The sequence below is a fragment of the Mixophyes fleayi genome, chromosome 1 (genome assembly GCF_038048845.1).
Source record: "Mixophyes fleayi isolate aMixFle1 chromosome 1, aMixFle1.hap1, whole genome shotgun sequence".
NCBI lineage: Eukaryota > Metazoa > Chordata > Amphibia > Anura > Limnodynastidae > Mixophyes > Mixophyes fleayi.
In genome coordinates this window covers 103,874,569-103,889,770 of record NC_134402.1, presented here as the reverse complement: position 1 = coordinate 103,889,770, position 15,202 = coordinate 103,874,569, and the positions used below count along the sequence as shown (strand labels likewise).

At 41.3% G+C, this 15,202-nt stretch overlaps 1 protein-coding gene across 1 annotated transcript in view; it reads right to left on the bottom strand.

Moving 5' to 3' along the window:
- The window catches only part of LRBA (LPS responsive beige-like anchor protein), a 478,343-nt gene that overhangs the window by 56,541 nt on the left and 406,600 nt on the right, over nt 1-15,202 (bottom strand). Inside the window, exons 48-50 of the mRNA XM_075198883.1 lie at nt 12,181-12,270; nt 5,453-5,630; nt 3,200-3,262 (exon numbers count right to left, since the gene is read on the bottom strand). Coding sequence (XP_075054984.1) covers nt 3,200-3,262; nt 5,453-5,630; nt 12,181-12,270 — 331 coding nt within the window. The remainder of the gene's footprint in view (nt 1-3,199; nt 3,263-5,452; nt 5,631-12,180; nt 12,271-15,202) is intronic.

The window sequence follows — 15,202 nt, the reverse complement described above, 5'->3', positions numbered from 1 at the left end:
TTGTTCAGCACAAAATTCTTTAGTAACTAAATTCTTCTCTTCTCTGTGGGTGCCATCAAGCTTGTTATTTTCCAGAACCGCCTGTCCTGATTTACATCTTGACTAACATTACATAAAAAGAGCTTCTTCGTGACTTTGGTTTGTCCCTGTTATTACTTCCCATCTGTGTCTTTCCCTAAACAGTGTCAGATTGGCCAGAAAATTCCACATTTTCCATCTCCCTATGACTGTCAAACCTTTAACAAAAAAATTGTAAAATGTTCCTCGTATAAATAAGTTTTAGACAAAATATCTGTTCTTAAAGGGAACTGCTATTAATATTAGCGGCCTCTGTTTAAGAAAAATATGTGTACAACTAGGTATAAACTATGCATAAATATGAAATATTTGTATAACTATGTACAGATATGAAGAAGAACTAGAGAGAGCCCTCGAAGGTGCCTCCTGACAAGTCCACCTTTGAAATGTGTCGGGGCATGGCTTGGTGCAAATCTTTTAATTTCAATACCTTTCAGCATGAAGCAGATGTCCTAGGGAGGGAGTACAAAGACTTTCTTCTAAATTATCCGGTACTTGTTTTTTATGTATTAAAAGAAGTGTTGTTAATAAAATCTTATATGCCCAGTGGAATGCTGCTTTGCTTTCTTCTTTAAAGATTTGTAACAACTGAAGATTGGGCAATATAAAGGGGAAGCAGCAGATATGTACCGCAGGTCTTAGTGCTTGACAGTAGGAGCCAAGAAGAACTATTTAAAGGATCCCTATTCAGTACCAATAGATAGACAGACACATTTTATAGAACCAAGTTCTCAATTCAGTGGTCATTCATTTAGAGTAGGAGGAGCATTGTTGTGCATAGATAATTTAGACATACCCTGATTATAGTCATTGAGTTCCAGTTATGCTATGTATTATCTAACATAACTTTCATCCAGACACCTCACTCACACATTTCAATCATAACCATTTATTTATATAGCGAAAGCAAATTCTGTAGCACTTTACAATAGGGGACAAACACAGTAATAAATAATACTAGGTAATACAGTGATAAGCAGGCACTGCTTGCAATCTATGAGACAATAGGGGGTAAATATATTAAAGTGCGGATTTTGTAAGTTGCCGATATTCAGGGAATTTAAAGTGGCAATGGCTTTAAAGGCAAGTTTTGAGAACGCTTGAAAGTTTGTAGAGGAAAGTCTTATTGTGTGTGAGAGAGAATTCCTTAGAGTGGGTGCAGATCGAAAAAGTCCTGTAAAACGGGAATGGGAACAAGTAATGAGAGTGTATGAGAGACGCAGATGGAGGTGTCAACTTGGTAGATATTTTAAGGAAATGTATGTCGGTGCAGTTTTATTGATGGCCTTATATGTTAGTACAAGTATTTTACATTGGATATGGTAAAAAACAGGCAACCAATGTAGCGACTGACAGAGTGGTTCAGCAGAGGAAGAACAATTTGCAAGGAAAATCAATCTAGCCCATACTTACCTACTTTTGTAGGCAGCTTTCCGGGAGGGGGGTCTGTCGAGAGGGCGTGACCACATTAGGCTCCACCCCTGCCACGCTTAGACCAATCACAGTAGGGGGCGGGGCCACAACACAGCATTTAGCCCCCGCCCCCACCATCTTAAACACCGGCGACAGCTAGATCTGGGATTTTTGTCTGCTCTCTCGGGAGCCCAGGAGAACTCCCAGAAATTCGGGAGTCTTCCGGACATTCCAGGTGTGTGGGCAACTATGATCTAGCCACTGTGTGCAAAATAGATTGTAGGGGTATGTGTCTGTTTCAGGGAAGACCAGTAAGGAGGGAAATGCAATAGTCAATGCAGGAGAAGATGAGTGCATGAATTAAAGTTTTTGCAGCCTTGTGTGAGATCTGTGTGTATCCTGGAAATATTGTTTAAATGTATGCAACATGATGTAAATATAGAGTCGACGTGGGGAACAAAGGATAGCTCTGAGTCAAGGATCACACACCAATGCAGCAAGCTTGATGGGTGGGATTTATGGTCATGTTGCCAACAGAAATAACACATTTCTAAAAGATCTTTCATAGCAGATTGAAATTGCAATTAATATATAAATAAAATACCCAGAATATAAATATAATTTTTCTCTCTTGCCGAACAGACTCTGGGATTTCAATTCACATAAAATAAGTGGCAATGTGTTCTCTGTAGTTAGTAAGCAGAGCTTTCCTGCTGTTCCCTTACTATTATCAGGGGACCCTATGATGGGGAAGCCTAGCAAACTCTATGATAATGAACTGCGGCTCATCCATTTCCATCCACTGCACATCGGTCAGAGAACACACTATAAGTCACAGAGAGCAGGCTCTCCACTTCTGAGGAGGATAAAACCATATCTCACTGCTCATCATCCCCACTCCTCACATAAGGGAAAAGCAGAGGATGACAGAGAAAGATGAGACAGTACTTCACATGCTAATATGCTGCACACAAATCTATTTACATCAACTGGAAGAAAACAAAGATCTCCACACTTTTGCCAACACTTTTCTTGCATAATAAAAATCAAGTGCATAGTAAAAGGTTAATTTGGATGTAAAGCCTTAATACACATCATTGTTTTCATACACACTACATTGCTAAATATGCTCACACTTGTATTCTTGCAAAATAACCAGCGCTGTATCTATCCGTAAGGGCACATTAATAAGTGATGTATATAAAGCAGGTCCATGACAAAAAAAAAAGAAGAGATTAAATGTAACAATGAAGCCCCAACACCAAGGTTTTATATCTCCGCAAAGTGAAGAACCTTACTGTCATTATGAAAATTTCCCTAGGAAAAAAATGCAGCTCCAGCACATTACTGAATGCCAATTCATCATAACAGGGCCTCGCTCCTGCTCATCAACAAGTCTGAGTGATGAAAAGATCCAATATTATCCTGACAGTGTTTCATGCGCCATTCTCAATCACACATTATTACGGCATCCATATTAATTTTCGGTGACACACGTCCTAGGCCTGTTCAAATTAGGCAAGGCAACGAGGGGGAGTTGATGAAATACCAGCATAGCCACAGCTCATTGCATTCCAATTTGCATGCAAATGGTTTATCAGGAGAATTCCATTCCAGGCAACTGGCAAGTGAAAAACAACAGTAATCTACACTTCAGGGCTACCATACAGAGCTTAATGAATCGCAGAGAGAGGAGGAAATGACAGACCTATGAGAGGATCGATCTCCACCGGCAGCTGGTACGGCTGGTCCTGCACAGAACCTTGATGGGCTAGAGAGAGGGAAAGAATGGGTTACAACAAGGGAAATTCTACAACTGTAAAACACAAATGTGTGGATAGGATAAAAATAGAGAGCAAAACACAAAGAAGAAGATATGGAAAGTCAGAGGCAAACACACAAAGAGAAAAGACACAGGGAAAACGGATATGGATCAATACAAAGCATACATTTATTGTATATATGCCTATATACTATTATTTACAGGGCATTAATAATGTTATATCATCACCAGGACAGATATCTTATCGTTACATTTCAGGATTATGGAGTTCAGTATTGTACAATGTATTTGTAAGCAGCAAGGTTCACAGTGACATGTCCTATGCCAGAAATTGAGGCAGATGCTTGACTGGCAGTAGCTTCACATGTCACTATGTAAAATGAAACAGTAAGAAGTGGTCTCATCTTAAACGGACAACCATCTGCTGCAGGTGGCAAGTGGGGCATTTCCTTTGTGCAACGCTAATATTGCTCCAAGAAGCATGTTCCAAAATCCTGCCAACAAACTAATTACAGAGGAATCTGCTAATGGAAGCATTACTAATCTTCCATTATAAACATAAAACATGTATTTCAGGTGTGTTTGGGAGCTTTTAGTAATACAGTAGTCAATGTTGGCCGCAAATATGTATAAAACTGCGATTATCTCCAAGTGACCTCATCAACACCATTAAATGTGCTTTTTAATTAAAGTTCCAGTCTTATCACAATAAACATTTTGATATCTCTTGCTATGAAGTTTTAATTATGACAATGTCCAGGTATCATTGCTGCCTTTGAAGAATTGTCCCTGATCATATCTTCGTATTTTAAGGCTGGTCAACAGCATATACAACTCCTTGTGCTCTGTTAGTAATTTTCATTATCTCATCCAATTCCTTTTTGCATCAGTTAATAATTAACGAATGGGAATTCTAATAAATACAATATAATTTCATAATGATCAGTTGAGGGCTGGATAAAAATTGGCCCAGGAGACTAGCCCAAGGAAGCGGCCCATAATACAGCAACAGACTATTATGTGAAAGGATGCAGAGATAGCAAGGTGCAAATCAGTAGCCTATTCCTCATGGAAAATAAACATAGCTGTACCCATTTTCTTTCCCAAAGCCTTATGGGAAAATCTGCTATGCGATTCTCTGTCTGTTTACTGTCCGATATATAGTACTAATTACATCTACTTGCCAGCCTGTAGGATCTCCCCTCCAGGAGATCCTGTCGCCAAGAGTGAGGGCATGGGCGAGTGAACTGTGTCATTTGGCCCCACCCCCGATGCTCAAATGCCGGGAATCGGGGGAGAATACAGCTGGTAGCGGGACTAGGATGATGCAATTTGCTGTCAATCGTGTCATTAGGCCCCGCCCCCTACCCCCATCAAAAGAGAAGTGCACAGATGGGGAAGGTAACACTGCCTTCCTGGGAGTCTGGGACAACTCCTACAAATTCCAGAAGAGTAAGCAACTTTGCAATTACATGAAAAACAAAATAATTACTTTTGTTGAATAAAACTTATAGCTGTGGTTTATTAGCTATAAACTTTGTCCAACAAGGAGACATGAATGAATCATTTAAAAGAGGGGAAAAATATGATCAACCACAGGTCTTTTGTGTCTCGTATAAGGATGACATATAGCGAGTCTCTAAACCCCCATTTAGACTGTCACCTTCCAACAGCTCGACATACTGTACACTGAAATTTGTCATTATAGTGAATTCTGCATTTTTATTAGCTCTTATTCCTATTTAATTCATCTAGTTTTTTTATTTAGTTCTTAATTATGTATTTTTTGTTTTATGTATTGCTTGTCATACATCGACTAATTATGTATGTATTTTCTGATAGACCTACTCATAATCATCTCATACACATGACTTCTATGCATATAATGTAGTGAAATGCTATCACTCTACTTCAAAACAGACCATTACATGGTTTGTAGTAACTACTATACAGAACAGTTCTACTCGGCATGTTAAACAGTTCTAAAAAAAACATTGTATACAATGTTGTTACGCTGAAACACACACAAGCCTTAGCACCAACAAGGTTTCTACAGTCCATGATCCAGTCCAGATATTGCGCTCCTTTGAGCAGAGAGTTAAAATGAACATTGACAAAAAACATGGTCACATACAGTTATAAGAGATGGTATTTCAGGTGACTTTGACCTGTACTCACCAGGAAGACTGTGCCACTTGTTCACAGCAAACAGCCTGTTAGCAGTGACAGTAATGACTGCAGGGCTAGCCAATCCTGGCTGTGTATTCGCTGCAACGTGAGTAACAGGAGAGTTGGAGGGGAACTTTAGAACCATAATGACATCGTGCTGAGCTTGGTCCGTAAACATCAACGGAGTCTGCAGGAGGAGATACTGTTGAGTGGGTACAACAAGAACCCAGACACAAGTGGAAAAAGGGAACAGAGTATACAAAGAAAGACAAATCAAAGAACAAAGGGAAGGGAAACAGGACAAGAGAATGAAGGCCTGGTTATAATAGACAATCTACCACCAGCATGAAACACAAATTTACAGCACAATAGCAGCAAGACCAGTGATTAAATCGATGAGCTCAAACCTCCTATATAACTACTATAAGCATGCAAAACAATCCAGGCATTTCAACTAATCTGGATCCATTTTCCATGCACAGTTTATAAAATCTTGCAAATATGTGTCCTTATTATACCATAAAAAAAGCTCAACCCCAAAATGCATCTTCAACAGAGAAGTTGTTTTTAATTAAATTCTTGACTTTCAGTAGGTAACTTGGGCTTATTGGGTGTTATTTACTAACAAAGTGCAGATGTGTGATGTGAATGAGTTCTATGTGCAGTGCTGCAAAATTAGTGGGGCTATATAAATAAATAGATGATGGTGATGTTGAGTAGCTCACAACAGCAATCAGCAACTACCTGCATTGTCTAACTTGCATTAGGCTTTTTGTTGATTTGCTGTTACAGATTACTGCACATTTGCCTTTAGTTTGAAAATGACCCACTTTGTAGGTAAAAGGTTTGCAGAATTATGTGAACGCTTCAACCTACATTCAAGATTTTGGGTGAAGAGCAGTCCATGTTAATGGGTGAACTGAAATTCAGCGGTGTCCTGATGCCCTGTGTACAGTCAACATCTCAGAAGATTCAGTATTAAGCCCAAACTGTTGTGATACTAGCTACCATCATATAAAAATATGTAGGTTTGTATACAAATACTGCGTAAAGGGAGTCTACAGGGGTCATTTATAACCAGAAAACAGTGCTGATGTTTTGTGATACAGTTTTCAGATACATCTGTGTAGATGCTTTGTGTTGTCAGAAATGCTCATGCCAGTAAAAGTAAAAAGGTAACTCCAAAGTTCTAACTGTTTTCAGCTTTGGACCGCTCTCATAATTAAAAACCAAATGATGTCCCACTGAACGTAAGGGCAGGGCGTCTGATCATTGCCACCTTGGTTGACATGAAAAGTTCAGAGTGTTTTCTGTCCAGAAAGGACCTGTAGCCAACCACTAAACCACCTAAATTTGTATCTTGAAGTTAATTGAAATATCTTGTTCTGTTAAATGTAATCTTGTTTTTTTGTGCAGAATCATGCCAAGAACAGTGACTAGCTTACATTCCGCAAGGAACAACCAATCCACCCAGCTCCTCCCATCAGACGGAACTCCACCCACAGCCACTGCCGTCTTAACGTGATAATATTCATATAGGCACAAACTACCACAGAAGGAATTACAATATTTGTGCTATGGACATGTATTTCTTCATGTTTCCATGTCCATAATGTTATCTGTTATGTAATCTTTAAAACACAGCTGAAATTGGCAATATAAAGCATTGATCATAATAAGTGATAATAACTGCTTACCAATGGACAGGAAGTTTTATAAACCACATTAACTCACAGTTAATGTGGTATCAATACATAGCAAACATCAATTTAAGAGTGCGCATGATTTTTTCCCCCCATTAAATATGAATTTATAGTTTAGATTTTAGAATATAGGTTGTATTTTCTGCATTATTATTGGTGAATATGACTGTGCAAAGAAATAATCACAACACACTGTATAATCAATCGCACAGCTAGTTTAAGTGAAATTGATTCAGAGGTTTCCACTTCTCACTGGACTTGCTGCTATAAGCCAGACAGATTACTCCAAGCTCTACAAAGAATAAAGTCTTAAAATAAATACTGCACAAATGACCCTATGCTTGACCAGAATTAATCAGCACAAAAGCAATGTGCAATGTCATGCAAGCAATGTAAGTTCTAGTAACAAAAGAAATAGCTGAAGAAATATAAGAAAATTCAATAGGGATTTATACATAAAACATATTTAGAACACTGAGCTATCTGAAAAGTGAAAATATTTTACAGCACCACACACATAATATTTTACATTTTGTACTAAATAATATAATACTTACCTAACCAGAGCATTAGAGCCCAACTTGCTTCATAACTGAATAACCTTAACCTACTTTAGGGCAAGGTCAGATGGGCATTTTAGAATGCTGCAATTTCCCACCACGCTGTTGTTAACTGAAGAGGTGCTCAAGTCAGTCAACATTAAAGTGAGTGGAGAACGCTGGAGAATTACAGGGTTCTAAATCTCTTCTGACCTTGCTCTGCAGGACACAACTTAAGATACAGTATATATATTGTATGTACGTATTGACCCTTGTGGCAAAACCAATTTTAAAGAACATCATGAGGAAGTGACAGAATAAAACAAGCTTGTACAGCAAGAAAACTATTTGGGCATAAACAAAAGAAACAATGCGCCGTCTAATGAAACAACTTTTTTTTTTAATCTAAAAAAAGCTATTAAAACTGCATTTGCATTTTTATTATCAGACCTTTTTAAAAAGTTATTAAGAGTACTTACAAAAACATATTGCATTATGAATTCCTGTTTGTACGCTTTGCACAAAGGTGTAAATAAAAGCAACTAATAAGCTATCTAGACACCCTTCTGAGCAAGTGGCTAAAAGCCAATCAATATTATGAGTTAATTCTCCCTGGATGCTCATTCAATTAAAGGTGTCAGTAATGCCTCATCTGACGTGGCCTCAATTAAATCCAGCTATCTGATAGTGTGAAGGCACAAGGGGATTCAACAACCGCAGCAAACCAGACAAATAGGCTGCCTTCATGCGGCTGCTAATTACTACACCTGGTGTATATTATGGCTGCTGCACTTAGCACAGTGCAAGATGGCTTTCATAGAAAATGTGCACACAATAGCCCCAAGGAAAAGAACAAGCATTAGAAGCTAATAAGAAATGCCTAACAATAGCAAAATGCAAAACAAATGTGTGGACCTATTTTATAGGTACCGTGTATTATTCTTTATCACTGAGGGTTTGATTGTATACTTCCTTCTTTTTTATAGATTGAGGAAGCAAAGTGATACTGTATACTGATCTCCATATTATATGTTGTATATATGGTTTTTATTAAACTTGTGTGGCCCAGTTAGCCACCTGCGACTGTGGTAAGCATCTAAACACATAGTTGGATTTCCTACTCTGTAGTTCTTAGGGTCCCATTCACACTTCATGGTATAGAACTCACTGGCACTTTAATCGGGATTATTGATCCTGGCGCCTACAAGCCACTAGTCTTCACATGAGAATCAGGATAATTTGTGGGATTGAGCAATACCCTACAGATCGTGGACGTCGATATTAAAAATGATGAATTCTCTACAGGCAAACGTTATTGCTTAACTATTCTGAACATTTCAATATGTAATAGTTTCTGAATCAGTTTATTATAATTTGGATAAAACAAAATAGCAGCATTTGTATTGGGGCCTGAATTCTATTTACATATGCTAAGTAACTATCTACTACAGGGGCACACGCAGGATTTTTAAGGGCGGGGGGTTCCCCCCCCACCCAAAAAAAACCCATGCGCAGCATCTCCGTTTCGGCAGCACTGTACTATACAGCAGCTGCGGCGCTGTCAAGGAAGCGTCCGCGGCAGTGCTGTATACACCCCCCCTCTGTGCGCCACTGTACTAGGGTCCTATGTAACAATCAGGGACGACGAAACATGGTAAGCAAGGCGAGGGGGGCGCCAAGACTGAGGGTCGGTCCGCCTCTCCGCCTGCCATCCCTGCTTGACCACCGGCACATTAAAAAAAAAAATTAGGAAAAAAAGCTCGGCGGTGCAGGTGCCCTCCTCCTCCCCCCCTCTGCTCTCTTCTCACTGACCGTGTCGGGCATGACTTCCAGACACTGGCAGTGAGGAGCGCGCAGAGAGGAGCAGTAAACCGAGCCAGCGAGAAGAGAAGAAGACATAAGAAAAGAAGAGAAAAGGACGAAAGAAGGTCACAGAAAGGTAAGTAAATAACAGAGAGGGACAGTATGTGATGAATAACGAGGGGGACAATAATGTGGGGAAAGGAGGGGGACAGTAATGCTCAAGAAGGAAGGGGACAGTATATGGGGAAAGGAGGGGGACAGTAATGCTCAAGAAGGAGGGGGAGAGCAATGCTGATGAAGGAGGGGGAGAGCAATGCTGATGAAGGAGGGGGGGCAACAGTGTGGATGAGAAGGTGGCAGCAGTGTGATGGAGGAGAGGGCACAGTGTGATGGAGGAGAGGGCACAGTGTGATGGAGGAGAGGGCACAGTGTGATGGAGGAGAGGGCACAGTGTGATGGAGGAGAGGGCACAGTGGGATCAAAAGGTGGAACAGTGTAATGAAGAGCGTGCACAGTGTGATGAAGGAGGGGGCACAACCAAACTAATTTGCCAAAAAGGTAAAATCTTATTACAAAGAATGCATATTCTTCATTTATATTATTCATATAGCAATTCGTGTTTGCTGCTTAATGTATTTATTTGCATTACTCTCTTTAGTAAAGTGTATTATATGATTTGTATTGAAAGAAAAAGCATTATTGAATGAACAAATAATTTATAAAAGAGAAGGGCGCAAAATTATTTTTTGCAGGGTGCGCCAGACATGCTAGCACCGGCCCTGGTAACAATAGTAGTAAAATAAACATATTTATACATAGTCAATAATTTTGGACACAACTAATGAATCTACAGAATAAATATAAATGGCACATGCCTCTAATCAAGGATGTGGCAAAAGTAGTGACAATGTTTCCTTTGTACACTATTTTCCAGTCACAATGACGTGTAATAGATCTGTAGGTTATATTTTGCAAATTGATCAGATGTTTGTGGATTTGAATTCCACATCACAAATAACTTTGCACTCTGTAGCACTAATGTTTGCAGACTTTGGGCATATATAGATCTCTGCATAATGCGCCTGCCCTATTAAGGAAGGAGGATCTTTATTTTTAAACAGAATTGGCTACTAATGATGGGAGCTAAGAACACAGACATGGTAGGATTTATGGCAGCGGCTATGTGGGACAATTATTGCCATAGATCTTACAGCAATAGAACTTAATGGGTTAAAAATAATTAAACAGCACTACAAAATGACCCGAGTCAAGTGAATAATCTACAAGCTTCACATAGGATAAAAAGCAAGAGTAACGGAGCAAGTGTGGCAGCCAGCCAGTGTGCTTAAATGTGTCATCTACTTGTAACCCTCTACATACCACCCAGAAATTCAAGTCTTGCCAACCTGAGCCAAGAAACACATTTCCTTTTGCATTTGTTTTATTTAAACACAATTTCCCAAATTTTCTGTCATTCAGACACATACTCTATTATATCCTCAAGTCACCCTTTGCGCATTGTACCTGCATGCAGAACAGTACTTAAATATAGCCCGCAAATTATATAAAACTGGTTCTGATTACAATACACAAGTCACCATTACAAGAGTCTATTTTTTTTATATTAAAATGAGCTTGGAGCACCATCTTTTGCCAATTTCTAACAAAGACATGTAACTATTGCACCATCCTTCTCCTCTACAGTCCTTCATTCTAAAATCCGCAGCTAGTATCTTCTCCTCTGTGAATATACCAGCTCTCATGGCTCAACATCATAGGCAGTATGAAAGAACCCATTCCACTGAAACTTGTTGGCTGCCTTAAACAATCCAAAGAATCTTCTTTGCTCTTCTCAAAACTGCCTCCTTTGTGCACCAATTATTCCCATAGCTACTTCATGCCTTAAACCTTTCTCTGGATGTTCTTTACCTCTCAAGTTTCATGATCAGAGTCAATATTGTTTCCTTTGGGCCTCAAATCTAATCTGAAATCCTAACTTTAAGATTGCTAGCCTGCATCAAAGCCCAATGATGAGTGCATGTACTATTGTCTCACCTATGATCAGCAGGTTTACAATTTTATCCTGTTCGTGTATATCTCTAATTAACTAATTAGATAGTAATATGTTTTGGACAGGGACTTATCTCTTATTCTTGTCTGAAATGTTATTATTCCCAATGTGTTTGCTTTATATGTGTAGCACATTGTATACAAGGTGAGGCTCCTGAACAGCTACATATTATAGGTTATATACATTTCAGGAGTTCTTTCCAATGTAGGCAAAACATAATCCATAAAGAAAGGAACATGGAGGTAGTGAGAAAACTGAACGAGATGGCATAGGCTACTACATACATGTTGGTAGTAGTGCTTGAAAACAGTTAGAAGAATAAGAATACTAGGCGAATGTGAATAGATCCAATTGGCCAATTTACTCTGTAAACTGTGATTACTATTTAACCCTTTGTTATATATAATTTGCATAAAATAATAATAAACTTTGTATGTGTTAGCATGAAGAGAACGGGAGGAGATTGTGCTTGCTGGAGTACTATTTGATACGGTCCAGTCTAGGTTTCAAAACAAGAACATATGCAGGTTTACTATACATAGTAACATGATTTGCAAATCTAAATGATTTTCAAAATGTAGTTCTTCAGAACTAGTTGGGATATACTACCAATGTACTTACCACTTGCATGGCTGAGCTCCTGGGAGGATGCGGCTCTATTAACAGCTGTGAAGGGTTCTGTCCAAAACTACGGACTTGAGCTTCCACCGCCTTAAAATGGGAAAGGTAGATTAATACAAGGTGCTAAATATGTGATTAAGAATTGTAGCAAACACCTAAATAAAACCCTGCCTTGTATCATACTCAAAGGGGACCCTATATACTCAGGGCAGGGGCCAAGTGTTCTGCTTGGCACTGGTATTTGTGGTGAAGTCATTTTAGGAGCATAGATGTTATTTCCATGAGAAACATTGCAAAACATATCCATCCTGTTCTGTGATATTAAGCAGAAACATACTGTGCCATTACAATCAGAAACCACGTACTTCGGCAGGTTGGCTGATTATTAGCCCAAGTATGCACACAGCTTGCATTATATTTATTATTATTATTAATTTTTATTTATAGGGCGCCACAAAGTATCTGTAGCGCTGTACAAGGACAAACAATGGCACAGTACAAGGTGAAACAGCACAGTACAAGTAACAGTAAGCACTATAACTCTGGGGGCTCAGGCACAGCATGAAAGAGAGGGAGGGAGGGGAAAAGTGAGTACAGGCAGGTAACTATGGCCCAAGAGGGTGGGCACGGATGACAGGTTGAGAGTCACTGAGGGGAGCGAAGAGAAGCGAGAGGAGACAGAGGGCAGAGGGACTGAGAGGAGGTGAGCTGAGTAGCTGGAGAGCGCAGTTAAAAGTGATGGAAACAGAAGGTAGGAGAGCCCTGCTCAAAGGAGCGAACAATCTAAAGGGAGGGGAAGACAGACAGACACATGGATGAGACGGAGAGACGGGAGGAAGGGGGAGAAGGGAAGAAGAGATGAGAAAGAGAGGTAGCCGACCGGTGGGAGTTTAGGCATGAGACTGGAAGGCTTTAAGGAAAAGGTGGGTTTTTAATGTTCGTTTGAAAGAGGACAGATTAGGGGAAGTTCTGATGGAGCGGGGGAGCTTGTTCCAATGGAGGGGAGCGGCGCGGGAGAAGTCTTGGATACGTGCTTGAGAGGAGGTAATCAGAGGGGAAGAGAGGCGACGATCGTTGGACGATCGCAGTTAGCGGGAGGGAGTGTGAATAGAGATAAGGTTAGAGATGTAGGGAGCAGTGGAGTTGGCGAGGGCCTTGTAAGTCAGAGTGAGGAGCTTGAAAAGGATTCTGTAGGGGAAGGGGAGCCAGTGAAGGGCTTGGTAGAGTGGGGATACAGAGGTGGAACGGCGAGAGAGGAAAATAAGCCTAGCAGCGGCATTAAGTACAGATCTAAGGGGAGCGAGATGAGAGAGGGGGAGGCCGATAAGGAGAAGGTTGCAGTAGTCCAAGCGGGAGATAATCAGAGAGTGGACGAGAGATTTGGTGGCATCCTGGGAGAGGAAGGGCCGAATGCGGGCAATGTTGCGAAGCTGGAAACGGCAGGATTTGGCGAGAGAGTGAATGTGAGGGGCAAAGGAGAGAGAAGAGTCGAGGATGACACCTAGGCAGCGGAGTTGGGGAACAGGGGAGATAGATGAGTTGTCAACAATGATGGAGAGGTCAGAGGGGAAGGAGGTACGAGAGGGAGGAAAGACAATAAGTTCAGTTTTAGCAAGACTGAGTTTAAGAAATCTAGAGGACATCCAGGAGGAGATGGCAGAGAGGCATGCAGATACCCTGGAAAGAAGGGAGGGAGAGAGATCAGGAGAGGAAAGGTAGAGTTGAGTGTCATCAGCATAAAGGTGGTACTTGAGGCCGAAAGAGCTGATGAGTGCACCCAGAGAAGAGGTGTATAGTGAGAATAGTAAGGGTCCAAGGACAGAGCCCTGAGGGACCCCGACTGGAAGGGAGGAAGAAGGGGAGAGAGAATCAGAGGTGGAAACAGAGAAGGAATGGTCGGCAAGGTAAGAGGTGAACCAGGAGAGGACGGTACCAGAGAGGCCAATGGACTGAAGGGTGTGAAGCAGGAGGGGGTGGTCAACGGTGTCAAAGGCCGCTGAGAGGTTGAGGAGAATCAGGAGGGAGTAGTGGCCCATGGCTTTAGCCGAGAGGAGATCGTTCGTAACTTGAGCCAGCGCAGTTTCAGTGGAATGGAGGGGGCGGAAGCCTGATTGGAGAGGGTCAAGGAGGGAGTGTTCAGAGAGGTAGGTGGAGAGACGGTAGCAGACAAGTCTCTCGAGTATTTTGGAGGCAAATGGGAGAAGGGAAATGGGGCGGTAATTAGAGAGTGAGGTGGGGTCAAGATTGGGTTTCTTGAGAATGGGTGAGACGAGAGCATGTTTAAAGGCGGAGGGGAAGATGCCGGTTGAGAGGGACAGATTAAAGAGGTGAGCGAGGTGGGAGCAGGTGGAGGTGGAAAGGGAGCGAAGAAGGAGAGAAGGGATGGGGTACTGGGGGCAGGTAGAAGGGGGGGGAAGAAGAAATGAGAGAGTGGACTTCCTCACCCGAGGTGGGGCGGAAGGAGAGAAGGAGTTGGTGGCTGGGGGGAGAGGGGGGGGGAGAGTGGAGGGGGGAGGAAGGGCGAGAGGGGGGGTGGCGGAAGAGTGGGTGGAGGAGGAGATTTCAAGTCTGATGGCCGCGATTTTAGAGGAGAAAAAGGAGGTGAAGTCAGTGGCAGATAAGGAGGAAGGGAGGGGGGGAGGTGGGGGAGACAGGAGAGTGTTAAAGGTAGCGAAGAGGCGGCGGGGGTTGGAGGACTGGGAGGAGATGAGGGATTTATAGAAGGATTGCTTAGCGAGCGAGAGGGCAGAGCTGTAGGAGGAGAGGATAAACTTGAAGTGGAGGAAATCAGCCAGGGAGCGAGATTTTCTCCAGTGGCGTTCGGCAGTACGAGAGCATTTTTGGAGGAAACGGGTAAGTTTGGAGTGCCAGTGCCAGAGATAAACCCCATCGCAATGTTGGTAAAATAAAAAAACAAGCCTCTAAAAGAAGGGCAACAAATGCAATTAAACCCCAATCACAAACTACAAAACGTAAACAGAAAATGTAAGAATGTTTCCAGCATTAACAAACATGATTTTTT